Source organism: Salvelinus alpinus, chromosome 36 (genome assembly GCF_045679555.1).
Source record: "Salvelinus alpinus chromosome 36, SLU_Salpinus.1, whole genome shotgun sequence".
NCBI lineage: Eukaryota > Metazoa > Chordata > Actinopteri > Salmoniformes > Salmonidae > Salvelinus > Salvelinus alpinus.
The window spans coordinates 11,205,854-11,233,265 of record NC_092121.1 but is presented as its reverse complement, the minus strand read 5'-3'; the positions used below and the strand labels follow the sequence as shown (position 1 = coordinate 11,233,265).

Sequence of the window (27,412 nt, the reverse complement as noted above, 5' to 3'; positions counted from 1 at the left end):
CTGCATGTGTGGTTCCCACCATGAAGCATGGTGTGGGGTTGCTTTGCTGGTGACACTGTTTGTGATTTATTTAGAATTCAAGGCACACTTAACCAGCTTGGCTACCACAGCATTCTGCAGCAATACGCCATCCCATATGGTTTGGGCTTAGTGGGACTATAATTTGTTTTTCAACAGGACAATGACCCAACACACCTCCAGGCTGTGTAAGGGCTATTTCTCCGAGAAGGAGAGTGATGGAGTGCTGCATCAGATGACCTGGCCTCCACCAAATTGAGATGAATTGGGATGAGTTGGACCACAGAGTGAAGGAAAAGCAGCCAACAAGTGCTTAGCATGTATGGGAACTCCTTCAAGACCGTTAGAAAAGCATTCCAGGTGAAGCTGGTTGAGTGAATGTAGGTAGACTAGTGGTTAGAGTGTCGAGCCAGTAAACGAAAGGCTGCTGGATTGAATCCCTGATCTGTCGTTCTGCCCCTGAACAAGGCAGTTAACCCACTGCTCCCCGGTAGGCCGTCATTATAAATAATAATTTGTTTTTAAATTACTTGCCTAGTTAAATAAAGGTTAAATAAAAAAATGCCAAGATTGTGCAAAGCTGTCATCAAGGCAAAGGGTGGCTATTTGAAGCATCTCAAATATAAAATATATTTTGATTTGTTTAACACTTTTTTGGTTACTACATGATTCCATATGTGTTATTTCATAGTTGTGACGTCTTCACTATTATTCTAAAATGTAGAAAATAGTAAAAATGTAGAAAAACCCTTGAATGAGTTGGTGTGTCCAAACTTTTGCCTGAAACTGTATATGCAAATTTCACCTACCTTAGGCAAGTAAAAGTTAACCTGGGCAACATGATAGACTACCTTACTTTCCCTATGGTCGTGTATTAGAAAACAAGGAATGTTTTGATATAATAATACAATAATAACATAATACTGATGAATATATTGATTATTCCATTGATAAGAATTCGTTGCTGCATGTGATATTTTACCAAATCTCTCTCTCGTCACCCGAGCGTCAAAGAGAGGTTTCTCAATCTCACTTAGGCCAACGGCATAAGAGTTAAAGTAGGCGTGGCTACATTTTCTAATGGCTCCTATTTTACTGCCCATCAAACAGAATTAAGTGAAGAGGATGGATGTGTGCTTAACAATATATTTTATTATTCATACAAACTGTCTTCTATAATAAGAATATATATGTGTATTTCACGATATAACATGTCTTTAGTTGTACTGTCTGCCCAGCGCAGAGACGACCACGGTCAGGAACTTCTGCAAGGCCGCTTGGACGTCTGGCATGAAGCCGCGCCCCAAGAACAATCCAAAATGTATTTTTGATACTGTCGCAAAGCTAACTAAAAAACAGCATTCCCCAAGTGAGGATGGCTTTCACTTCAGCAGTAATAAATTCATGAACTTCTTTGAGGAAAAGATCATGATCATTAGAAAGCAAATTACGGACTCCTCTTTAAATCTGATTATTCCTCCAAAGCTCAGCTGTCCTGAGTCTGCACAACTCTGCCAGGACCTAGGATCAAGAGAGACACTTAAGTGTTTTAGTACTATATCTCTTGACACAATGATGAAAATAATCATGGCCTCTAAACCTTCAAGCTGCATACTGGACCCTATTCCAACTAAACTACTTAAAGAGCTGCTTCATGTGCTTGGCCCTCCTATGTTGAACATAATAAACGGCTCTCTATCCACCGGATGTGTATCAAACTCACTAAAAGTGGCAGTAATAAAGCCTCTCTTGAAAAAGCCAAACCTTGACCCAGAAAATATAAAAAACTATCGGCCTATATCCAATCTTCCATTCCTCTCAAAAATTTTAGAAAAAGCTGTTGCGCAGCAACTCACTGCCTTCCTGAAGACAAACAATATATACGAAATGCTTCAGTCTGGTTTTAGACCCCATCATAGCACTGAGACTGCACTTGTGAAGGTGGTAAATTACCTTTTAATGGCGTCAGACCGAGGCTCTGCATCTGTCCTCGTGCTACTAGACCTTAGTGCTGCCTTTGATACCATCGATCACCACATTCTTTTGGAGAGATTGGAAGCCCAAATTGGTCTACACGGACAAGTTCTGGCCTGGTTTAGATCTTATCTGTCGGAAAGATATCAGTTTGTCTCTGTGAATGGTTTGTCCTCTGACAAAACAACTGTACATTTCGGTGTTCCTCAAGGTTCCGTTTTAGGACCACTGTTGTTTTCACTATATATTTTACCTCTTGGGGATGTCATTCGAAAACATAATGTTAACTTTCACTGCTATGCGGATGACACACAGCTGTACATTTCAATGAAACATGGTGAAGCCCCAAAATTGCCCTCGCTAGAAGCCTGTGTTTCAGATATGAGGAAGTGGATGGCTGAAAATTTTCTACTTTTAAACTCGGACAAAACAGAGATGCTTGTTCTAGGTCCCAAGAAACAAAGAGATCTTCTGTTAAATCTGACAATTAATCTTGATGGTTGTAAAGTCGTCTCAAATAAAACTGTGAAGGACCTCGGCGTTACTCTGGACCCTGATCTCTCTTTTGACGAACATATCAAGACTGTTTCAAGGACAGCTTTTTTTCATCTACGTAACATTGCAAAAATCATACATTTTCTGTCCAAAAATGATGCAGAAAAGTTAATCCATGCTTTTGTTGCTTCTAGGTTAGACTACTGCAATGCTCTACTTTCCGGCTACCCGGATAAAGCACTAAATAAACTTCAGTTAGTGCTAAATACGGCTGCTAGAATCCTGACTAGAACCAAAAAATTTGATCATATTACTCCAGTGCTAGCCTCCCTACACTGGCTTCCTGTTAAGGCAAGGGCTGATTTCAAGGTTTTACTGTTAACCTACAAAGCGTTACATGGGCTTGCTCCTACCTATCTTTCCGATTTGGTCCTGCCGTACATACCTACACGTACGCTACGGTCACAAGACGCAGGCCTCCTAATTGTCCCTAGAATTTCTAAGCAAACAGCTGGAGGCAGGGCTTTCTCCTATAGATCTCCATTTTTATGGAATGGTCTGCCTACCCATGTGAGAGACGCAGACTCGGTCTCAGCCTTTAAGTCTTTATTGAAGACTTATCTCTTCAGTAGGTCCTATGATTGAGTGTAGTCTGGCCCAGGAGTGTGAAGGTGAACGGGAAGGCTCTGGAGCAACGAACCGCCCTTGCTGTCTCTGCCTGGCCGGTTCCCCTCTCTCCACTGGGATTCTCTGCCTCTAACCCTATTACAGGGGCTGAGTCACTGGCTTACTGGTGCTCTTTCATGCCGTCCCTAGGAGGGGTGCGTCACTTGAGTGGGTTGAGTCACTGACGTGATCTTCCTGTCTGGGTTGGTGCCCCCCCTTGGGTTGTGCCGTGGCGGATATCTTTGTGGGCTATACTCGGCCTTGTCTCAGGATGGTAAGTTGGTGGTTGAAGATATCCCTCTAGTGGTGTGGGGGCTGTGCCTTGGCAAAGTGGGTGGGGTTATATCCTTCCTGTTTGGCCCTGTCCGGGGGTATCATCGGATGGGGCCACAGTGTCTCCTGACCCCTCCTGTCTCAGCCTCCAGTATTTATGCTGCATTAGTTTATGTGTCGTGGGGCTAGGGTCAGTTTGTTATATCTGGAGTACTTCTCCTGTCTTATCCGGTGTCCTGTGTGAATTTAAGTATGCTCTCTCTAATTCTCTCTTTATCTCTTTCTTTCTCTCTCTCGGAGGACCTGAGCCCTAGGACCATGCCTCAGGACGACCTGACATGATGACTCCTTGCTGTCCCCAGTCCACCTGGCCGTGCTGCTGCTCCAGTTTCAACTGTTCTGCCTGCGGCTATGGAACCCTGACCTGTTCACCGGACGTGCTACCTGTCCCAGACCTGCTGTTTTCAACTCTCTAGAGACCGCAGGAGCGGTAGAGATACTCTTAATGATCGGCTATGAAAAGCCAACTGACATTTACTCCTGAGGTGCTGCACCCTCGACAACCACTGTGATTATTATTATTTGACCATGCTGGTCATTTATGAACATTTGAACATCTTGGCCATGTTCTGTTATAATCTCCACCCGGCACAGCCAGAAGAGGACTGGCCACCCCTCATAGCCTGGTTCCTCTCTAGGTTTCTTCCTAGGTTTTGGCCTTTCTAGGGAGTTTTTCCTAGCCACCGTGCTTCTACACCTGCATTGCTTGCTGTTTGGGGTTTTAGGCTGGGTTTCTGTACAGCACTTTGAGATATCAGCTGATGTAGAAGGGCTATTTTATAAATTTGGGAAAAGCAGTTGGGAAAAGGAAACGATTGAAACGTTAGTCATTTATTTGCAAGAACAGTATTCTCTTGGATGTAAATCAATGAGGAAAAACATATTGTTAATTTGTTTTAGGCACTTCCATTAGTACCCATATTTACACGTCTTTTCAACTCCAAAATCTTACCCTGAAGGTGTCGGGATCCACATGAAGTTTCTCAGAGTGCAGAATGCTTAGCTCGACGTAGGTGTTCTTGATGTCATCCATATTCTGCACAGCTCGCTCGAGGCTGTTCAGCACGGTGATGCCATGGTTGGCAACTTTTTTATTGCCCATAATAGCCGCTGCGCTGTTTAAGTCTCCAAAGGTTCCAAAGTACCTCTGAGTCCATGGATATTTTTATTTTATTTTTATTTCACCTTTATTTAACCAGGTAGGCTAGTTGAGAACAAGTTCTCATTTGCAACTGCGACCTGGCCAAGATAAAGCATAGCAGTGTGAACAGACAACACAGAGTTACACATGGAGTAAACAATAAACAAGTCAATAACATGGTAGAAAAAAAGAGAATCTATATACAATGTGTGCAAAAGGCATGAGGTAGGCAATAAATCGAATAATTACAATTTAGCAGATTAACACTGGAGTGATAAATCATCAGATGATCATGTGCAAGAAGAGATACTGGTGTGCAAAAGAGCAGAAAAGTAAATAAATAAAAGCAGTATGGGGGGTGAGGTAGGTAAATTGGGTGGGTAGTTTACAGATGGACTATGTACAGCTGCAGCGATCGGTTAGCTGCTCGGATAGCAGATTTTTAAAGTTGTTGAGGGAGATAAAAGTCTCCAACTTCAGAGATTTTTGCAATTCGTTCCAGTCGCAGGCAGCAGAGAACTGGAAGGAAAGGCGTCCAAATGAGGTTTTAGCTTTAGGGATGATCAGTGAGATACACCTGCTGGAGCGCGTGCTGCGGGTGGGTGAAGCCATCGTGACCAGTGAACTGAGATAAGGCGGCACTTTACCTAGCATAGCCTTGTAGATGACCTGGAGCCAGTGGGTCTGACGACGAACATGTAGCGAGGGCCAGCCGACTAGGGCATACAGGTCGCAGTGGTGGGTCGTATAAGGTGCTTTAGTAACAAAACGAATGGCACTGTGATAAACTGCATCCAGTTTGCTGAGTAGAGTGTTGGAAGCTATTTTGTAGATGACATCGCCGAAGTCGAGGATCGGTAGGATAGTCAGTTTTACTAGGGTAAGTTTGGCGGCGTGAGTGAAGGAGGCTTTGTTGCGGAATAGAAAGCCGATTCTTGATTTGATTTTGGATTGGAGATGTTTGATATGAGTCTGGAAGGAGAGTTTGCAGTCTAGCCAGACACCTAGGTACTTATAGATGTCCACATATTCTAGGTCGGAACCGTCCAGGGTGGTGATGCTAGTCGGGCGTGCGGGTGCAGGCAGCGAACGGTTGAAAAGCATGCATTTGGTTTTACTAGCGTTTAAGAGCAGTTGGAGGCCACGGAAGGAGTGTTGTATGGCATTGAAGCTCGTTTGGAGGTTAGATAGCACAGTGTCCAAGGAAGGGCCGGAAGTATATAGAATGGTGTCGTCTGCGTAGAGGTGGATCAGGGAATCGCCCGCAGCAAGAGCAACATCATTGATGTATACAGAGAAAAGAGTCGGCCCGAGAATTGAACCCTGTGGTACCCCCATAGAGACTGCCAGAGGACCGGACAACATGCCCTCCGATTTGACACACTGAACTCTGTCTGCAAAGTAGTTGGTGAACCAGGCAAGGCAGTCATTAGAAAAACCGAGGCTACTGAGTCTGCCGATAAGAATATGGTGATTGACAGAGTCGAAAGCCTTGGCCAGGTCGATGAAGACGGCTGCACAGTAATGTCTTTTATCGATGGCGGTTATGATATCGTTTAGTACCTTGAGCGTGGCTGAGGTGCACCCGTGACCGGCTCGGAAACCGGATTGCACAGCGGAGAAGGTACGGTGGGATTCGAGATGGTCAGTGATCTGTTTGTTGACTTGGCTTTCGAAGACCTTAGATAGGCAGGGCAGGATGGATATAGGTCTGTAACAGTTTGGGTCCAGGGTGTCTCCCCCTTTGAAGAGGGGGATGACCGCGGCAGCTTTCCAATCCTTGGGGATCTCAGATGATACGAAGGAGAGGTTGAACAGGCTGGTAATAGGGGGTGCGACAATGGCGGCGGACAGTTTCAGAAATAGGGGGGCCCAGCTGATTTGTATGGGTCCAGGTTTTCCAGCTCTTTCAGAACATCTGCTATCTGGATTTGGGTAAAGGAGAAGCTGGGGAGGCTTGGGCGAGTAGCAGCGGGGGGGGCGGGGCTGTTGGCCAAGGTTGGAGTCGCCAGGAGGAAGGCATGGCCAGCCATTGAGAAATGCTTGTTGAAGTCTTCGATTATCACGGATTTATCGGTGGTGACCGTGTTACCTAGCCTCAGTGCAGTGGGCAGCTGGGAGGAGGTGCTCTTGTTCTCCATGGACTTTACAGTATCCCAGAACTTTTTGGAGTTAGAGCTACAGGATGCGAATTTCTGCTTGAAAAAGCTGGCCTTTGCTTTCCTTACTGACTGCGTGTATTGGTTCCTGACTTCCCTGAACAGTTGCATATCGCGGGGGCTCTTCGATGCTATTGCAGTTCGCCACAGGATGTTTTTGTGCTGGTCGAGGGCAGTCAGGTCTGGAGTGAACCAAGGGCTATATCTGTTCTTGGTTCTGCATTTTTTGAACGGAGCATGCTTGTCTAATATGGTGAGGAAGTAACATTTAAAGAATGACCAGGCATCCTCAACTGACGGGATGAGGTCAATATCCTTCCAGGGTACCCGGGCCAGGTCGATTAGAAAGGCCTGCTCGCAGAAGTGTTTTAGGGAGCGTTTGACAGTGATGAGGGGTGGTCGTTTGACCGCGGACCCGTGGCGGATACAGGCAATGAGGCAGTGATCGCTGAGATCTTGATTGAAGACAGCAGAGGTGTATTTGGAGGGCAGGTTGGTCAGGATAATGTCTATTAGGGTGCCCATGTTTACGGATTTAGGGTTGTACCTGGTGGGTACCTTGATGATTTGTGTGAGATTGAGGGCATCAAGCTTGGATTGTAGGACTGCCGGGGTGTTAAGCATATCCCAGTTTAGGTCACCTAACAGAACAAACTCTGAAGCTAGATGGGGAGCGATCAATTCACAGATGGTGTCCAGGGCACAGCTGGGAGCTGAGGGGGGTCGGTAGCAGGCGGCAACAGTGAGAGACTTATTTCTGGAGAGATTAATTTTTAAAATTAGAAGTTCGAACTGTTTGGGCATAGACCTGGAAAGTATGACAGAACTTTGCAGGCTATCTCTGCAGTAGATTGCAACTCCTCCCCCTTTGGCAGTTCTATCTTGACGGAAAGTGTTATAGTTGGGTATGGAAATCTCAGAATTTTTGGTGGCCTTCCTAAGCCAGGATTCGGACACGGCAAGGACATCAGGATTGGCAGAGTGTGCTAAAGCGGTGAGTAAGGCAAACTTAGGGAGGAGGCTTCTGATGTTGACATGCATGAGGCCAAGGCTTTTTCGATCACAGAAGTCAACAAATGAGGGTGACTGGGGACATGCAGGGCCTGGGTTTACCTCCACATCACCCGAGGAACAGAGGAGTAGTAGGATGAGGGTGCGGCTAAAGGCTATCAAAACTGGTCGCCTAGAGCGTTGGGGACAAAGAATAAAAGGAGCAGATTTATGGGCGTGGTAGAATAGATTCTGGGCATAATGTGCAGACAGGGGTATGGAGGGGCGCGGGTACAGCGGAGGCAAGCCCAGGCACTGGGTGATGATAAGAGAGGTTGTATCTCTGGACATGCTGGTCTCAATGGGTGAGGTCACCGCATGTGTGGGGGGTGGGACAAAGGGGGTATCAGAGGTACCGAGAGTGGAACTACAGGGTCCATTGCAAACCAAAACAATGATAATGAAAACTAGCCTGAACAACAGTATGCAAGGCATATTGATATTTGAGAGAGACATACAATAAGGCATAAAGTGATTGCAGGTCTTGATTGGGAGAGCTAGCTAAAACAACAGGTAAGATAACAGCAGCAATAACAGGGTGCTAGTCTAACACAGCAACAACAGGTAAAAATGGCGACGACTAGGCAGAGAGGGTCGGATTAACTACACACAGATCCTGAGTTAAAGCACAGAGCCGACAGATAAAACACAAATAAACAGAATGGAGTACCGTGAATTAATGGACAGTCAAGCATGCATCAGCTATGTAGCCAAGTGATCATAGTGTCCAGGGGGCAGCCGTAGATGGAGCAGGGAGGCCTCCACTAAGCTAGCACGCGGCGTTTAAAGTTAGTAGCCCGGGGGGTGGTCTGCTCAGACGGAGGGGGTCTGCTCAGACGTGGTCGTGTCGACAGAGAATCCAGAGAATCCAAGCCGAATGGCGAAAGAGAGGTTGTGAATTGTAGAATTGTGTTTGCTAACTGGTGCTAGCTTCGTGGCAGTGGCGCTAACTGCGCTAGCTGCAAGCTAGCTGTGAGGATCAGAAGTAGTGGCTCAGGGATTACGGCAGGAATCCGGCGTTGTTGTCGAGAGACAGTCCGATGCTGGTAAATTGGTGAGTAATATCCAGGCTAATAACAGGGCTGGTGTCTGTGCAGAAGGTAAAAGCTACTAGCAGCGGCAAAAAAATGGCTAAATTAGCTTGTAGCTGATTTAGACCAGTTGTGATGGATTGGCAGGGCTCTGTGTCGGCAAAAAAAAAAGGTCCAGTCCAATTGGCAAAAGAGGTATTGTAGCCCAAGAGTTCGCTGGTAGACCTCTTCGGCTAGCCGGCAGATGGGCCTAGCTCGAGGCTAGCTCAAGGCTAACTGGTGCTTGCTTCGGGACAGAGGTGTTAGCCAGTAGTAGCCACTCGGTTGCAGCTAGCTAGCTGTGATAATACGGTGTAATTGTCCAGAGCTTGCGTCAGGAATCCGGTGATGTGGTAGAGAAAAAGCAGTCCTATATGCTCTGGGTTGATATCGCGCTTGCAGACTGGCAGGTATTGGCCCGGTATTGAAGCTGGCTGTGTCCGAGTTAAGGGCGAAGACCGCAGCAGTGGCTAACTGACTACTAGCTAGTAGCTAGTTATCTGGCTAGCTTCTGATTGGGGTTACGGTTCTAAAGTATAAAAAAATAGCAGGTCCGTACCACATTGGGTGAGGCGGAATGTAGGAATGTATATTCAGTTCCTAGATGGAAAGTGAAATTAAAATATATACGAAATGTATACGAAAAATACGAATACTATTTACACGGGACAGACAGGACAAAGACACATCAATATGTGTCAAGATATACAATAAGACACCTGGAAAATACAAACTATATTATAAGATACATAATATAAACAAATCAATTTAATTCAATGAATCCATATAAATATAGTTATTAGGATGACACTACAAACAATATTACAGTAGCTAATGTTTGGTAGCTGCTGAGACAAAGTGTGCCATCATCATCAGTGAGATTTCACTAACTGGTGGAGCTGTTCTTCAGCACCACCAAGTTCACCCTGACCATCGCTGTCTCTATGCTGCTACCTGACCGATTAGCGGAGCTGTCCTTTCAGCACGACATTTTCACAGTCTAAAGAGAATCCTTGTGTTGTCGTGGTATGGCCAAATGTTGACAAAGTACAAGCTTAAATTGTGACACAGGCTTTGACCCTACTGACTATGCGTCCAGGTCTGAAGTTTTGTGGACTTCTGCTTTTCAATGGGAGTTCACCCATTTTCATTCAATATCCATATCTCCAGGAGCCAGGGGTCTTCTAAATGTTCTTGCCCAGGGACCGTGTCCCAGGTAAACCGGCGGCCCAAGGACCCCCACAGTAAGTTAGCGGGGGAAAAATCCACATCTTGTCTTATGATCAGGTGAATGATACACTATACTGTATATACAAAAGTACACTACAAAAGTATGTGGACACTCCTTCAAATTAGTGGGTTCGGCTATTTCAGCCACATCTGTTGCTGACAGGTGTTTGAAATCGAGCACACAACCATGCAACCTCTATAGACAAACATCGGCAGTAGAATGTTCTTACTGAAGAGCTCAGTAACTTTCAAAGTGGCACAGTCATAGGATGCCACCTTTTCAACAAGTCAGTTCGTCAAATTTCTGCTCTGCTAAAGCTGCCCTGGTCAACTGTAAGTGCTGTTAATTGTGAAGTGGTAAAGTCTAGGAGCAACAACGTCTCTGCCCCAAAGTGGTAGGCCACACAAGCTCACAGAATGGGACTACCGAGTGCTGAAGCGCATAACGCATAAAAATCGTCTGTCCTTGGTGGCAACACTCACTCTGGAATTCCAAACTGCCTCTGGAAGCAACGTCAGCACAATAACTATTCGTCAGGAGTTTCATGAAATGGCTTTCCATGGCCGAGCAGCTGCACACAAGCCTAAGATCACCATGCGCAATGCCAAGCTTCGGCTGGAGTGGTGTTAAAGCTTGCCGACTCTGGAGCAGCGGAAACACGTTCTCTGGAGTGATGAATCACGCTTCACCATCTGGCAGTCCGTCAGACTAATTTGGGTTTGGCAGATGCCAGGAGAACGCTACCTGTCCCAATGCATAAACTGTAAAGTTTGGTGAAGGAGGAATAATGGTCTGGGGTTGTTTTTCATGGTTTGGGCTAGGCCCCTTCATTCCGGTGAAGGGACATCCTAACGCTACAACATACAATGACCTTCTAGACAATTCTGTGCTTCCAACATTGGGGCAACAGTTTGGGGAAGGCCCTTTCCTGTTTCAGCATGATATTGTCACCATGCACAAAGTGAGGTCCATACCATACAGAAATGGTTTATCGACATTGGTGTGGAAGAACTTGACTGGCCTGCACAGAGCCTTGACCTCAACCCCATTGAACACCTATGGGATGAATTGAAATGCCGACTGCGAGCCAGGCCTTATAGCCCAAATCAGTGCCCGACCTCACTAATGCTCTTGTGGCTGACTGGAAGCAAGTCCCCACAGCAATGTTCCAACATCTAGTGGAAAGCCTTCCCAGAAGAGTGGAGGCTGTTATTGCATCAAAGGGGGAATCAACTCCATATTCATGCCCATGTTTTGGGAATGAGGTGGAAGAGGAAGTGTAAACTCCAAACACATTTTCACTAAAAGCAGCTGTTTAGCTCGATTAACAAAGGTTGGCAAAATGAATGTCCAAGTCAAGAAAGCTTAACAGCAGCCAGCAGCACTTGCGGCACTAGCCTATTAGCGGGTCCTTTTTCAAAGCCTAGGTCAGATACTCCAGTGAGTGTCATTGGCTCAATATTAGGAGTTGAGTAAAGTTGACATCATTAAAAAGAAGATATGCTCCTCTTTTCTACTGTCAGTATGTCATTCAACATTAGTTTATTCTGTTTTTGCCAGCGATATTCATAACATTCAAAATAATGTCATAATAAGAAATCCACTAAAAGAAAGAAGAAAATAACGGCTTAATAACCCTGCCACGCGCCCATGACTTATTTTATGTATACTTGGCTGTGTGCCATGAGTTGTAAACAACTAAGATGACACGCTATGGTAAGAGATAACCAACGGGTCTCTTTTGGCGGTGGTTTCTGGGCAGCAGCATTGTGCTTGGGCAGATCAGACAATACATAAAAAGAGCCCCGAAACAGTGAGCTTTACTGAGTTGGTTGGCAGCAAGTCAAGAAGTTGAAGCAACAACGAGTCTCTCCGTTACCCTCAGCGAGTTGCACGCCTTCATGTTGAGAGTGGATCCTGCCAACTTCAAGGTTAGTAAATAGTAAAAATGACCTTGTTTTCTTTCTCACTAGTAACTTTTTTCCATTAGCAACCGTTGAAGTTTGAATACTGTAATAGCTTAATGTATGGATTTCAATCTTCAGAAACATACTCGTGAAATATGCTTCTAATAATGTTTCTGCTCTCCCTTCACATCCCCAGATCTTCAACCACAACACGCTGGCCATGATGTTCCCTGATGACTTCACCCCTGAGGTGCACGTGGCCACGGACACGTTTCTGGCCCAGCTGGCTCTGTCTGAGAAGTACCGTTAAGCAATGAGACAGATTTCCACTTGACAATCTTTGTAGGGTGCAAATTTAAAAGAAAAAATGCAATAAAGGAATCCTACCGATCGAATCTGAAACGTTGTTGTCCTGCTGTCCTGATTAATCGTAGGCTATATGTGTTTTAATGTTTAGTTACTTATTTATTTAATTGATAGACCTAGATTATTGATAGTGAAATAATTACACAAATATATCCACTATCCACAAAGTTGAAAACTCCCACTACTCCACTGTGGGTCCACATTGCCATTAATAGTAATAGCAATTATTATGGTAATATGTAACCACCACCTTCATTATCATTATTATGATCATCATTATCAGGCTATCATTATTATAACACAATCATTATGACTGTACGTTTGTTTATGTGTAAGTCTGTGTTGTTGTTTTTGTCGCACTGCTTTTCTTTATCTTGGCCAGGTCGTTGTAAATGGCCTACCTGGTTAAATAAAGGTGAAATGAAAATAAAATAAAATAAATTATATGACCTTTCATCCTTGTATGATATAAGTCATTACTGTTTGTCTTCTGGATGCCTACATTAACAGTATTTAGACCAGGTTATTATTTCATGAAATAATCAATAAGCCAGAAGCACTGGTCTTGGATCAGATATCTCACCCAAACTTGACATGATAATGGCCCAGCTCTTATAGAGATAACTACAATAGGTCATTTAGGTTAGTTTGAACCATTTAATATTATACAACAATCATTATTTAAATAATTGCTCAAACTTGCACTTGCTTGAAAAAACATAGGCACACATATCTTGATATCGTAATTGTCATATTATTCAATAAAAGACAATAAGAAATAAATGTATTGTGAATGAAAACATGCTTTATCATCATAAAATGTAGATTAATAAAAAGAAAATAAATTATTACAAAAGTAAATAAATAATAATTAATGTTTTATTAGGCCTAAATAAAATAAAATAAAAGGCAGGCAACATATTTTCTTTATCGGCTTTTGGCAGAACTTTTTTCTTAATTTGACTTATTGAAAACAAAAGTATGAATGATTTGTCTATACATCGGCAGTCACAGGGACATTAAACTGTCCACATCTCCACCAACGCCACTTAAATCATTTCAAATATGAATTGGTAATAAATATTGATGGTCATTAATGAATGAGCATAAAAGGCACATGAAAACTATCGTCCCTGTCTTGGTGGTTTGTTCCTTTCGGTCGTTGTAATTTACAGTAGGCTATGAATGGGCTGGTGTGGTACTGCAATGAATTTCTACAAAACATTGTTAACCCAGCCCACACAAAACTGCTAAACCAATAGCTGGCTTTTGGTGTGGAGACAAAACGCGTATATAAGCTGTCCCTTCAGTAGCATGAACAGTACATATCATATTGAGTGATACCTCACAAACGTCAATATGGTTCAGTGGACAGACTTCGAGCGCCAAACAATCCAGAGCATCTTCGGGAAGATGGACTACGATGACGTGGGCCCCGCGGCTCTTTCCAGGTCTTTGCTCTTTTTCATACCTCCTTAAAAATAGACCTACATTTACATTGAACCTCGTGCATATTATATGATTAATGCAGTCACTCATAATTCCATTATTCACTTCCAGGTGTTTGATCGTGTACCCCTGGACCCAGAGGTATTTCGGTAACTTCGGAAACCTGTCCAACGCCGCTGCCATCCAGGGAAACCCCAAGGTCGCCGCTCACGGAAAGACGGTCCTGCAAGGACTGGTCCGGGCTGTCAAGAACATGGATGACATCAAGGCCACCTTCACAGAGCTTAGCGTGCTGCACTCCGATAAATTGCGCGTGGATCCCGACAACTTCCGGGTAAATGAGTTATCATTTTATACTTCACAAGGTCATATTCTACTCTCAATAGTGTGCCCGAATGCATTTTCTTACATGTCCATTTGCTCCTTTCTTTTGCAGCTGCTGGCTGACTGCCTTACTATTGTTGTTGCTGCGAGAATGGGTGCTGCCTTCACCGCTGACGTCCAGGGTGCTTTCCAGAAGTTCCTTGCTATCGTGGTGTGCTCCCTGTGCAGACAGTACCACTAGAGCGTCCGTTGCCTGCGTCAACATAAACAGAGCAACATCCGGCGCCCTTCATTGCATGTCTCAAAACAGATGTATCGATTCTGAAGGAAAAATAAAGTGCTAAATCGAAAACATATTTGTCATCGCTTTCATTATGTGTTCGTTTGTCAACATGTATAGCCTACATTAACATCTATTTTAAACAAATGAAAGGTCCACGTCAATAGGCCTTCATCTTTTTTTGTGGTTAAAATATGTCTAGAAGTTGTGCAACTTCTTTATACTGGTACGCCTCCAAAGCACCCAATTCTCTGTCCAACCAAAAGCACAAATATCGTCCTAAAATACATTTCACACATATGAACTGTGACAACATACATGAGGGGTAAATTCCATAAATAGCGTTAGAATGACAAACCCAATAAATATGTAGGCTACAGCAGCCTAGAGGTAGGTAAATGGATGTTTATTCCCTGTCCTCTCTCTGGCTAATGATGAAGAACTGTAGATTACATGTGTGCACTGGGGAGGCCGGTTGGAGGCGTGAAAAGTTAAAAGCATCAGAACGTATATAAAATTAAATAAATCTAAATTAACTGTGTCTGCTTGATGTTCATAAAAGTCCACCGACCTGCTATTGCGCATTGGAACCCAGAACGATATGTGAACACTTGGTCACCGCAACGCCGAGGACACCCAAACCAGAGTGGCCGCCACAAAGCCCAGGAGCCTGACCTCCCTGGAAGTTGCCGTAGCCCTGCTTAAGATATTTAGCCTGTATTGGCTCTTGGTTTAAATAAAGGTTAAATGTTCTAGCTTGGTAGGCTATGGCGTGGCGGAAAATTGAAATGTATATTGGGCCAAGTTGGAAGTAATAATGCATTTAGATTATAGTTTATTGAGATGCATAAATACACCACACACAAAAGCATGATTTTATGGCTGTTTTAAAACGAACATCTTGTAATTCTACATAGTAATGATTTATGATCACTATTTGATCAATTGATTTATTGATTAAATCTTTGCAAATAAATGATATGAATTGATTATTTACCCCTCTGTTTGATTTTATTCTGTAATAGGGTATATTGTAACCATGTGTTCAAGCTAATCAAATCCTAAGTTTATTTAGGTGCTGTCCTTTTGGAACCATGAAGGGCACTCCAATCGTTTACAATAACACTCATCTAGATCTGTTGCCTAAGCCTAATAGTCCTACCAATCACTTATTACTATTATTACTAATAGAAGATCATCACTTCTCACAACGGTGCTCGTTTAGTAAAGTTAGATCAAAGCTGAATCAATGTCTGGTAAGATCACATAACGATGACTTATTAGTTTACATAACAGAACCGAATATAATAGCATAGCATAATAGGCCTATAGACTAATGTTACTGTTTCACCAAAAACACCTCATCATTTCTAATGAGATTTTAGAATGGTTTGTTAAAAAAAAAAAGTATCGTGCGCCAAAACTCAACAGGATATATGCTTAGATTGAAACAAAATACAGGAAAGGCCGTTAGTCTGTTAACACCATCTGCTCTAAACAGTCATTCAACAAGATCGAAATGCAAAGACTATTCCCATGAAACTGATTGAGATCTATCAAGTTATTGGAATACACATGCAGTTTCGCCGGTAAAACATTAATAACTCTCATTCACGATTGACAGTGATGATGGCCTATTTTGAAATGAGGTATTACAAAATAGGTGTTTGGTGTTTGAGGGTATTACAAATATAAAATGTTCTTGAGACAACATGCGTGGGCATAAGCAGACGTCGCAATTGGAAGAGGCATGTTATAACAGGGTTCTCCAAACCTGCTCCGTTGTGTCATGTTTAATTGATGTTTGATGTTCAGTGCCTTGTTAGTTCATGTAATTGTTGTTGATACTTTCGTGGCTGAATGCTACAAAGTCCTCAAATGTAACTGGGTAAGATTGAAATTCCGTTTATGCTTTACAAAACAATCATACTGCGACATTATTTTTCTGCCCAGTTAGCGGGTAGATTTGCTTTTAGCCAAATCCTTTTAGAGCAAGCCAAATACTTTCATGTTTTAAAAGTTATCCTAGATCAGGTTTAATTGTTTGAATGGTAAGATGCCAATCATTGGAGTGAGAAAGAAACGGCCTGGCTGTTTTCGCCACACAGTTGTTAACATTGCAAAATCGGCTTTCCCTTTAAATAAAAACGATCAAGATAAACAGTTGTTGATGGCGGTATTTTTATTCCATGATTCATATCATACAACACGTGCACATTTATGATCAACACAGAAAACCGAGAGGATGTATCTTCTCGCCTTTTAACGATACTTCTCGGAAAGCGCCAGGGCCAACTTGGCGAGGAACTTGTCCACAGACACGTGCACCTCAGGGGTAAAGTCGTCAGGGAACATCATGGCCAGCACCACCAGAATGTTGTGGTTGATGATCTGTAGATGTAGAGGGAATATAGTTATTATTATCAAGCGTTTAGGCCTAGTCCATATGCGAAATATGGTGTTTCTGAAGATTTAATTGGAACCTTCACAAAATACATACATAGGACTCACATTTGGACACGGTTGCCGCTGTGATATTTTGAGAAAGGGTGAATCGTTTTATTGCTTCAGTAAGTTATTTAGTCACCTTGAAGTTGGCGGGATCCACACGCAGCGTGAAGGCGTGCAGCTCGCTGAGGTTCAGAAGACCACCGGCCAGGTCGTCGATCTTGGTCACGGCATCCAGGACGCCTCCCATGACGGTCAGACCGTGCTTCTTGACGGGAGCAGAGCCGGGGCTCAGGTCCTTCCAGTGGGAGAAGTAGGTCTTGGTCTGGGGGTACACCACCAGGGTCCTGGAAATAAAAACATGTGATCATGTATTATGAGTTAACGTGAGTAAATGCGCCGCATAACTCTGTTACAAAACAATCCGTTCAATATATAAAGATGTCGTTACCTAGAGAGAGCCTCATTTCCGATGTCCTCTGCTTTGCCAGCCACCTTTCCAAAAAAGGCTTTCACGATCTGTTTGTCCTTGGCTGTGAGACTCATTCTAGCGGTTTCTGTGACACAAGATACTACTGGTGCCATAAGAGTGGACACTGGGAATATTTATATGGTCTCTAACGATCTCTTTGGCTTAGCTCCACCTTCAACTGGAAGTCATTGGATGGAAGTCAGAGTTTGGTGATAACCATTAGTATATTGATAACCATCAATATATTGCTATTTCATTATGATCAATCACAAATGTGACGCTTTACGCACGGATATACAGTATGTGTAAGTGTCATGACGACAGTGCTGAAAAACGGAAGAATCATGTTTCAAATTGTTATGAATCTAAAGGCTACATTATGCATGATGCAACAATGTCTTTTATACTTCTTATAATATAATGAACACTGTCAGCTGGACGTTTTATGCACAAGGAATGGTCTTTGGAATTTGTCTGATTAGTATTTTTTGGCTATTTAGGCGTTCATTTGTTTTATTGACTCATTCATTGATTAATTCGTTGATGTAATCATTAATTAATTAATTTAGTAATTAATTGGTGAAGCAAAGGGAAATTCTAAATTGATCTGGGGGAATCTAAAAAAGTTAACAGGGAAAGACCATAGTAACACTGCAAAAAGAATAGAAATCATGGTGAATAACAATCTAACACAGGATGCAGTCGAAATAGCAATAGCCTTCAATTCCTACTTTATTGACTCTGTCAGGGTACTGACACAGAACCCCTCCATTGGTTTCTTGGGCTCAGTGCTAGTGAATGACGCTCAACCTGTCTTCATCATAAGGGAGGTTTCTGAGTCAAAGGTGAACAAGGTGATTAGCTCACTAAAGAACTCTAAAGTCAAAGATGTGTTTGGGCTGGACTCTACCTTTCTTTAAAACTACAAAGAGTCACTCATTGGCCCCATTACTAAGGTCACCAACACATCTATTGGTCTCGGGGTGTTTCCAAGGGTATGGAAGTCGGCCATAACAACGGCCATCTTTAAATCAGGCGACCCTGCTGACGTGAGTAACTACAGGCCCATTAGTATACTACCTGTGGTGTCAAAGGTTGTTGAAAAGTGTGTAGCAGAACAACTGATTGCCCACCTCAACAACAGCCCCTTCACATTACACTCCATGCAGTTTGGCTTCAGAGCAAAACACTCCACAAAAACGGCCAACTGCTTTCTTCTGGAAAATGTGAAGTCCAAGATGGACAAAGGGGGCGTTGTTGGAGCTGTGTTTCTGGACCTAAGGAAGGCTTTTGATACTGTTAACCATGAATCTCATCACAAAATTGTCCAAGTTCAACTTTTCCCCCGATGCCTTGAGATGGATGAAATCATACCTTGAAGGCAGAACTCGGTGTGTCAGAGTGAGCAATGAGCTGTCACCCACTCTTAGCTATGATGTGGGCGTGCCCCAAGGGTCAATACTGGGGCCCCTCTTGTTCAGCCTGTACATTAATGATCTGCCTTCTGTCTGTACTGGGTCTGAAGTTCAAATGTATGCAGATGATACAGTGATATATGTGCATGCAAAGAGCAAACAACAAGCTGCACAAGAACTCACTACTGTAATGGTCCAGGTTACAAAGTGGCTCAGTGACTCGTGTTTGCATCTCAATGTGAAAAAAACTGTCTGCGTGTTCTTCACAAAGAGGGCAACAGATGCTACTGAGCCAGATGTCTATGTGTCAGGGGAGAAGCTCTGGGTGGTATCTGATTTTAAGTACCTTGGCATCATACTTGATTCCAACCTCTCTTTTAAAAAGCATGTGAAAAAGGTAATTCAAATAACCAAATTCAACCTAGCTAATTTCCGATTTATACGAAATTGTTTGACTACAGATGTAGCAAAACTGTACTTCAAATCTATGATACTCCCCCACTTAACATACTGCTTGACTAGTTGGGCCCAAGCTTGCTGTACAACATTAAAACCTATTCAGTCTGTCTACAAACAGGCTCTCAAAGTGCTTGATAGGAAGCGCAATAGCCATCATCACTGTTACATCCTTAGAAAGCATGAGCGTCTGAGTTGGGAAAATCTTGTGCAATAAACCGACGCATGTCTTGTATTCAAGATCCTAAATGGCCTGGCTCCCCCTCCACTCAGTATTTTTGTTAAACAGAAAACTCAAACATATGGCAGGTCAAGGTCTGCCATGAGAGGTGACTGTATAGTTCCCTTAAAAGGAAAAGCACCTTTAGTAAATCCGCTTTCTCTGTGAGAGCTTCCCATGTCTGGAATACACTGCCATCAGACACACATAACTGCACCACACTTTCACAAAATGCATGAAGACATGGCTAAAGGTCAATCAGATTCGTGAACATAATCCTTAGCTGTGTATTGCCGCTTTCCATGTTGTCTGTTGTCTGTAGCTTGTGAGGTGTGGAAACACTTTGTTGCTTTTATGAATTTTGTCTTGCTGCTTTTAGTTCTATGTTGCTCTGTCTGTATGCTACGTCTTGCTTGTCCTATGTTGCTCTGTCTGTATGCTACATCTTGCTTGTCCTATGTTGCTCTGCGTGTGCTCACTGCTCAATGATTGTCTATATTGTAATTGTTTTTAATAACCTGCCCATGGACTGCGGTTGAAAATTAGCCGGCTGGCTAAAACCGGCTCTTTCACTGAAACGTTGATTAATGTGCAATGTCCCTGTAAAAATAAAATAAACTCAACTTAATTGGATAATACATAAATTAATTCATTCATTCAGTAAATAGGCCTACTACAACAACCAAAGTCATTATAGACGGTATTCCTCATTAATCTGACCCTGTTTTGTCAAGGGTGGTACCAAACAAATGATGATGGACATCTCGTTGGCAAAGGTTGAGTGCCAAGATTGCTGTCTTATCTCTGCAACAGCAAGGCAACAATGACACCGCACGTCTTCCGGTAAGGTGTGTTGAAGGTTGATTGAAATACATTTTCTCTATGGTTAGGCCAGGTCTATTGTTCAAGTCACAAACTGCTGAACCTCTATAATCCTTACCACGTCGTGCGATGTCACTCAGATTTCCCTAAAAAGAGGTAAATGCATATGTGTGTGCTTTGCATGAGAGCTTAGGCTTTGTTCACCAATATCTAGCCGTAGTAGCAGCTTATAGAGAGCATGTCACCGTTTGTCAGGTGCGTGGATAAAATCGGAGTAATACGTTTTGTCAAGAAGAATATTGATTGTTTGGGTAAGCTAATACACCCTGCATGATACATGTATAATTGAAGTATATCTCACTTGCTTTTCAACGGGTGGCGCTGGTGAAACTACTGTGAAGGCTACTCTAACCTCCGCACCTCCTCTTCTCTCGACCAGAGAGATAACGAGGAAAGGTGAGCCAATGATTATTATGTTCACAATATCTTTTTACCCTTTTTATTTCCTATCTCATAGCATAACGCGATTAACATATTTCGTCACCAAATGCAACTAGTAAAATAGCCTATATCTGCATTTTTATTGAAAACATTATAGGCCTACTTACAGGATTTGCATCATGCCTAATGATAACGCTACTCACTTCCTAATGTGTTGCAACGATATGTTATAATAATGTTAAAGTCCTCTTGACTCGTCTTGTTTAAATAGTGCCTTTGCGTAAATCAGGTGCTTTTCCGAACAGCACGTTGCTCTTCAAACCCATTTGGAATGCCAACGTTTAGCTACAGTACCAGTAAAAAGTTTGGACACACCAACTCATTCCAGGGTTTTTCTTTATTGTTTACATTGTTATAAGGGCACAAGGCGAGACCCAGATGCAGACACAGGAGGCAGATGGTTAGAGTATTTGTAGTTTATTTATATCCAAAATTGAGTAGGCAAGAGAATGGTCGTGGACAGGCAAAAGGTCATAACCAGATTCTGAGTCCAAGAGGTAAAGAGTGGCAGACAGGCTCGATGTCAGGGCAGGCAGACGGGTCAGGCAGGCGGGTACGGAGTCCAGAAAAAACAGGCAAGGGTTAAAACCGGGAAGACTAGAAAAAGAGAATGGAAAACAGGAGCACGGGGAAAAACATGCTGGTTGACTTGAAAACATACAAGACGAACTGGCACAGAGAGACAGGAAACACAGGGATAAATACACTGGGAAAAATAAGCGACAATCACAAGAACAGGTGGAACAGATCAGGGCGTGACAGTTGTAGAATAATAGTGAAGACATCAAAACTATGAAATAACACAAATGGAATCATGTAGTAACCAAAAAAGTGTTAAACAAATCAACAGACATCTCAACTGTTCAGAAGACATTGCGAATCAGAGCTTCATGGTTGAATTGCTGCAAAGAAACCACTACTAAAGGACACCAATAAGAAGAAGAGACATGATTGGGCCAAAAAACACGAGCAATGGACATTAGACTGTGGATATCTGTCCTTTGGTCTGATGAGTCAAAATTTGAGATTTTTGGTTCCAACTGCCATGTCTTTGTGAGACGCAGAGTAGGTGAACGCATGATCTCTACATCTGTGGTTCCCACCGTGAAGCATGGAGGAGGAGGTGTGATGGTGTGGGGGTGCTTGGCTGATGACACTGTCAGTGATTTATTTAGAATTCAAGGCACGCTTAACCAGCATGGCTACTACAGCATTCTGCAGCGATACTCCATCCCATCTTGTTTTGTGCTTAGTGGGACAACCATTTGTTTTTCAACAGTACAATGACCCAACACACCTCCAGGCTGTGTAAGGGCTATTTGACCAAGAAGGAGAGTGATGGAGTGCTGTATCAGATGACCTGGCCTCCACAATCACCTGACCTCAACCCAATTGAGATGGTCTGGGATGAGTTGGATCGCAGAGTGAAGGAAAAGCAGCCAACAAGTGCTCAGCATATGTGGGAACTCCTTCAAAACTGTTGGAAAAGCATTCCAGGTGAAGCTGGTTGAGAGAATACCAAAAGTGTTGAAACCTGTCATCAAGGCAAACAGTGGCTCTTTGAAGAATCTAAAATATATTTTGATTTGTTTAACACTTTTTTGTTACTACATGATTCCATGTGTGTTAGTTCATAGTTTTGATGTAGAAAATATTTTTTTTTAAGTAAAACCCTTGATGAGTAGGTGTGTCCAAACTTTTGGCTGATACTGTATATGCAAATTCCGCCTACCTGAGGCAAGTAAAAGTTAACCTGGGCAACATATTTTCTGATAGACTATCTTACTTTTCCTACGGTAGTGTATTAGAAAACAAGGAATGTTTTGATATAATTACAATAATAACATAATACTGATGAATATAATGATTATTCCATTGATAAGAATTCGTTGCTGCATGTGATATTTTACCAAATCTCTCTCTCGTGACCCGAGCGTCAAAGAGAGGTTTCTCAATCTCACTTAGGCCAACGGCATAAGAGTTAAAGTAGGCGTGGCTACATTTTGTAATGGCTCCTGTTTTACTGCCCATCAAACAGAATTAAGTGAAGAGGATGGATGTGTGCTTAACAATATATTTTATTATTCATACAAACTGTCTTCTATAATAAGAATATATATGTGTATTTCACGATAGAACATGTCTCTAGTGGTACTGTCTGCCCAGCGCAGAGACGACCACGGTCAGGAACTTCTGCAAGGCCGCTTGGACGTCTGGCGTGAAGGCCAGAACAATGGTGAGGCAGTATGGGAAAAGGAAACGATTGAAACGTTAGTCATTTATTTGCAACAGCAGTATTCTCTTGGATTTAAATCAATGAGGAAAAACGTATTGTTAATTTGTTTTAGGCACTTCCATTAGTACTCATATTTACACGTCTTTTCAACTCCAAAATCTTACCCTGAAGTTTACCAGGAGACAGGCCAGTACATCAGGAGACGTGGAGGAGGCCGTAGGAGGGCAACAACCCAGCAGCAGGACCGCTACCTCCGCCTTTGTGCAAGGAGGAGCACTGCCAGAGCCCTGCAAAATGACCTCCAGCAGGCCACAAATGTGCATGTGTCTGCTCAAACGGTCAGAAACAGACTCCATGAGGGTGGTATGAGGGCCCGACATCCACAGGTGGGGGTTGTGCTTACAGCCCAACACCGTGCAGGACGTTTGGCATTTGCCAGAGAACACCAAGATTGGTAAATTCGCCCCTGGCACCCTGTGGTCAGTCATGGTGTGGGGTGGCATTTCTTTGGGGGGCCGCACAGCCCTCCATGTGCTCGCCAGAGGTAGCCTGACTGCCATTAGGTACCGAGATGAGATCCTCAGACCCCTTGTGAGACCATATGCTGGTGCGGTTGGCCCTGGGTTCCTCCTAATGCAAGACAATGCTAGACCTCATGTGGCTGGAGTGTGTCAGCAGTTCCTGCAAGAGGAAGGCATTGATGCTATGGACTGGCCCACCTGTTCCCCAGACCTGAATCCAATTGAGCACATCTGGGACATCATGTCTCGCTCCATCCACCAACGCCACGTTGCACCACAGACTGTCCAGGAGTTGGCGGATGCTTTAGTCCAGGTCTGGGAGGAGATCCCTCAGGAGACCATCCGCCACCTCATCAAGAGCATGCCCAGGCGTTGTAGGGAGGTCATACAGGCACGTGGAGGCCACACACACTACTGAGCCTCATTTTGACTTGTTTTAAGGACATTACATCAAAGTTGGATCAGCCTGTAGTGTGGTTTTCCACTTTAATTTTGAGTGTGACTCCAAATCCAGACCTCCATGGGTTGATAAATTTGATTTCCATTGATCATTTTTGAGTGATTTTGTTGTCAGCACATTCAACTATGTAAAGAAAAAGTATTTAATAAGAATATTTCATTCATTCAGATCTAGGATGTGTTATTTTAGTGTTCCCTTTATTTTTTTGAGCAGTGTATATATTAATACATTTAATTCAATTAATCCATAGAATTGCGCACACATATAAAACAAGACTAGAACAGTCAAATGATATATTATCAATATATTTTATTTCCTTGCATTATTATAAGCCGACCATCTCAAAGCAAGGAGTCCGACCACTTTGACCTTGATTTTGCCCCAGGTCTCTATGATGAGCTTCCGCTCTTCAACAGTCCAGTCAACCATGTTGAAGGTGTTGTGTGTGTGTCCTCTGATCTGTGAGAAGTGAGAAGTGTCGGGCACTGGGGCTTTTTCATTTATATTGAATCCCTCCGACCCAGTGAACGAATCAAACTTGGAGGATTCATGCCAAAAACGACATCAAAGGTCCGCAAAACGTTAATGGTAATCTATCATTCCTTGCCAGCCAGCTGGTCTTATCGACCAACACCATATAATCATAGTTCTGCCTAAATTTCCAAACGTCAACTGAGGTCGACTTATGGAAAAGTTTCACACCGGCAATATGTGGCTGTTTTATTAGTACCTTATAAAAACACCATCAAGACGTAAACTGTAGTTAACAGTCGTTTTATATTATTCACTGCTAGCTTCGTGAATTACTATAACAACGATTGGAAATTATCCCCAGTCACTCCAACATGTGGTAAACAGAAAGAAGTTGACTTTCTTGTAAGGGACCGAGCTAAAGGGCTGTTTATCAGTGAAGTATAGGCTCACGTTTTATCTTGCCGTTCTGAATGAGTTACACCCTCTGCGTAAAAGCTACAATTGGTTGCCTTGTTCTGATAAGCCTTTAGAAACACCCTTTTCTTGCCAACAAAAATCTCCATACGTTGAATGTATTGGGCAACATGGTATTAACTGATAAGTAAATCATTTTATTGATATTCATTAATTGCGGGGTCAGGATTAGAAATGTATTCACTTTAGTCAATCTAAATCAGTCTCGCTCATATAAAATCATACAAAATTATGATTCCAATTATAACCCAGTGTTCACGATAATTACGCATCAAATAAATAAGACATATACCAAACGAAACCTCTGTCATACGTTGGCCCCATAAGTCTGTCCCCCAATATGGCCAAATAAATAACTACACCATCAGTAATAAACAGAACAAAAAAAAGACAAAAAAATAAGAGATCATTTATTTGACTAATACGTCGCAAAGAATATTTTAAATTCAATTAGGTTCTCTCCATTCATGTAATTTTACGCAAAAGCCATTCTATAGATAGTAACTAAAGAAATACGTTTATTGAGTGATCTTGATGTAGGTTATTCAAGATCTGCAAAGTCATGAGCCTCCTATCCTCATCTCCCCAACCTATGTATTACTTTATTTACGACCTAACGACGAGGTTAGAAAAGTAATTTCATCATTTAGAAAACACATTAATGGATACTGTACAATATATTTCCAGATATCATTTTTAGATACTTCCTTTTATATTGGTTCACATAAGTTACTACTTTTGAGCAAAAAAAAATGATGAACTCATATTCGATAACTATTATGTTATCCAAGTAAATGGGTCAAAATATATTATTTTCTTTTTTTTCACCCAATCTGCCAATACCTTAATAAGATATGTGACTAAGCAGGGTCTTGTTTTACAGAGCCTTCTTAGCGTTAAGATCCTCGTTAGAACCTTCTTACGATGTATATTTTATAGCCGAGGTGTTTCCCAGAGCCTTCGTCAGTAACGTGGCTCTTGAAAACAGCATATCTACTAGTGATGCAGACGCTTTTTTGTCCTTCCGGGTCAGTTTACTTCCAGATCTCCGCTAAACATATAATCAATATGTTTAAGCTATCTGTCTGACTGTGACTGCCGATAACTGCAGAACGAAGTCGACAAAAAATACGAAGTTCCCGAAGTATTTGCAATTGTTACAAACAAGTGAAGGATAAACCGAGATGACTGCATTGAAAGACATATAGGCTACATGGGCCTATGTAGGCTATTTAAATCATATTGAAACTATTTCATGTTCAGCCAATTGAGTTATATTTTGCAACTAGGTCATTTTTGTCTCAATGTGTTTCATGATGTGTGACAACATGTGAGCAATGATTGGCCCAATATGTAATTTAGTGCATTATTATTGGTGAAGCATAGGCTAATAAGCCGCCTCAATAGCCTATTTGCAGCCATAGGTGGCAATTTCTCTCTAGGTGCTGATCCGTCGTCAGTATTCTTGTGGAATAATTCTCATGTTAAGGTGAGAGAAATCTGATCCGAGAGCAGCGCTGTTTTTTTTTTTTATATATCAGTATCAACTCACTTAGCGAACATTCTCTCTATGTGCTTGTTTGGGAAACAACACACTCTTATAAAGTTGGCTCGTAAATAAGAGTGCATCTGGTAGGATCATCGGTTACATCGCACCTGGGAAACGAGGTCCATCCCCTTACATCTCAATGTGTATGTGTCTTGGCATGAACATGTTAAACCTTACGTTTAAAAACGAGTCATTTGTGTTTCAACTTCTCATCTATGAAAATTGGCAGTACTCCAGTACCCCCAGACCAAGACATACTTCTCCCACTGGTCGGACCTGATTCCCGGTTCTGCCCCGGTCAGGAAGCATGGTAAGACCATCATGGGAGGCGTCGGTGAAGCCGTGGCCAAGATCAACGACCTCAGCGCAGGTCTCCTCACCCTCAGCGAGCTGCACGCCTTCCAGATACGTATAGATCCAGCCAACTTCAAGGTGAGGACAGTATAATATTTATAACATTTCAATCGGCTACGTTTTACAGTACAATAGACAACATAGGCTAAAATAGCCTACATTAAAGATGCATACGAACTAATTTCCATTTATTTCCTCTTGTAGATCCTGTCCCACAACATATGGGTGATGCTGGCCATTTTGTTCCCCGCTGACTTCACTCCAGAGGTTCATGTGTCCGTGGACAAGTTCCTGGCCGAACTGGCCCTGGCTCTGGCCGAAATTTACAGATAAAATATGGGTCATCATCAGACCAGACATATGGCAGCATGTTCTCAATGCTCTGTCTTGTTCTAAATTATGAATAAATGTTCAAACGCACATAACCACGTTATCTGATCTTTACTTTGCTTTTTAATGAGTCGTGTTGTAGCGTCTGGACTTGATCTGATGAAATACGCTGCTATTTTTAAGGCTGAAATAACTATTTCTCAAAATCTTGACGAAA

General features: G+C 42.6%; 5 protein-coding genes across 9 annotated transcripts; 3 read left to right on the top strand and 2 right to left on the bottom strand.

Annotated features, from left to right (window-relative positions):
* Positions 1–1,235: 1,235 nt before the first annotated feature.
* LOC139564848 (hemoglobin subunit beta-like) lies at positions 1,236–4,642 on the bottom strand (the record flags this gene model as incomplete). The annotated part of the gene is made up of 3 exons (XM_071384690.1): positions 1,236–1,303; positions 4,227–4,230; positions 4,439–4,642. Coding segments are annotated over 3 exons (276 nt in total), but the record flags the coding sequence as incomplete, so codon positions are not given.
* A 7,198-nt stretch (positions 4,643–11,840) lies between these two features.
* LOC139564847 (hemoglobin subunit alpha-2-like) lies at positions 11,841–12,446 on the top strand. Its single transcript, XM_071384688.1, has 3 exons — positions 11,841–11,853; positions 11,956–12,068; positions 12,241–12,446. The coding sequence occupies exons 1-3, from the start codon at positions 11,841–11,843 to the stop codon at positions 12,352–12,354; spliced, it is 240 nt and encodes a 79-aa protein (XP_071240789.1). The 3' UTR covers positions 12,355–12,446.
* Positions 12,447–13,722: 1,276 nt separating this feature from the next.
* Positions 13,723–14,535, top strand: LOC139565366 (hemoglobin subunit beta-like). 2 transcript variants are annotated; one of them, XM_071385645.1, is made up of 3 exons: positions 13,723–13,861; positions 13,971–14,193; positions 14,296–14,535. In XM_071385645.1, exons 1-3 carry the CDS (start codon positions 13,770–13,772, stop codon positions 14,422–14,424), a joined length of 444 nt encoding a protein of 147 aa, XP_071241746.1. In that variant the 5' UTR covers positions 13,723–13,769; the 3' UTR covers positions 14,425–14,535. The 2 variants fall into 2 exon arrangements, with proteins under 2 accessions (XP_071241746.1, XP_071241745.1); XM_071385644.1 differs by having other exon boundaries at positions 13,971–14,535.
* A 2,092-nt stretch (positions 14,536–16,627) lies between these two features.
* LOC139565367 (hemoglobin embryonic subunit alpha-like) lies at positions 16,628–17,502 on the bottom strand. The gene is made up of 3 exons (XM_071385646.1): positions 17,363–17,502; positions 17,051–17,258; positions 16,628–16,854 (listed from the first exon to the last, which is right to left on the bottom strand). Exons 1-3 carry the CDS (start codon positions 17,494–17,496, stop codon positions 16,726–16,728), a joined length of 471 nt encoding a protein of 156 aa, XP_071241747.1. The 5' UTR covers positions 17,497–17,502; the 3' UTR covers positions 16,628–16,725.
* Positions 17,503–20,354: 2,852 nt separating this feature from the next.
* LOC139565369 (hemoglobin embryonic subunit alpha-like) lies at positions 20,355–27,290 on the top strand. 4 transcript variants are annotated; one of them, XM_071385648.1, is made up of 5 exons: positions 20,355–20,452; positions 20,698–20,752; positions 22,934–23,033; positions 26,741–26,943; positions 27,070–27,290. In XM_071385648.1, the coding sequence occupies exons 3-5, from the start codon at positions 22,937–22,939 to the stop codon at positions 27,196–27,198; spliced, it is 429 nt and encodes a 142-aa protein (XP_071241749.1). In that variant the 5' UTR covers positions 20,355–20,452; positions 20,698–20,752; positions 22,934–22,936; the 3' UTR covers positions 27,199–27,290. The 4 variants fall into 4 exon arrangements, with proteins under 4 accessions (XP_071241749.1, XP_071241752.1, XP_071241750.1 ...); XM_071385651.1 differs by lacking the exons at positions 20,698–20,752; positions 22,934–23,033 and having other exon boundaries at positions 20,434–20,452; XM_071385649.1 differs by lacking the exons at positions 20,355–20,452; positions 20,698–20,752; positions 22,934–23,033 and adding an exon at positions 20,517–20,607.
* The last annotated feature ends 122 nt before the right edge of the window (positions 27,291–27,412 follow it).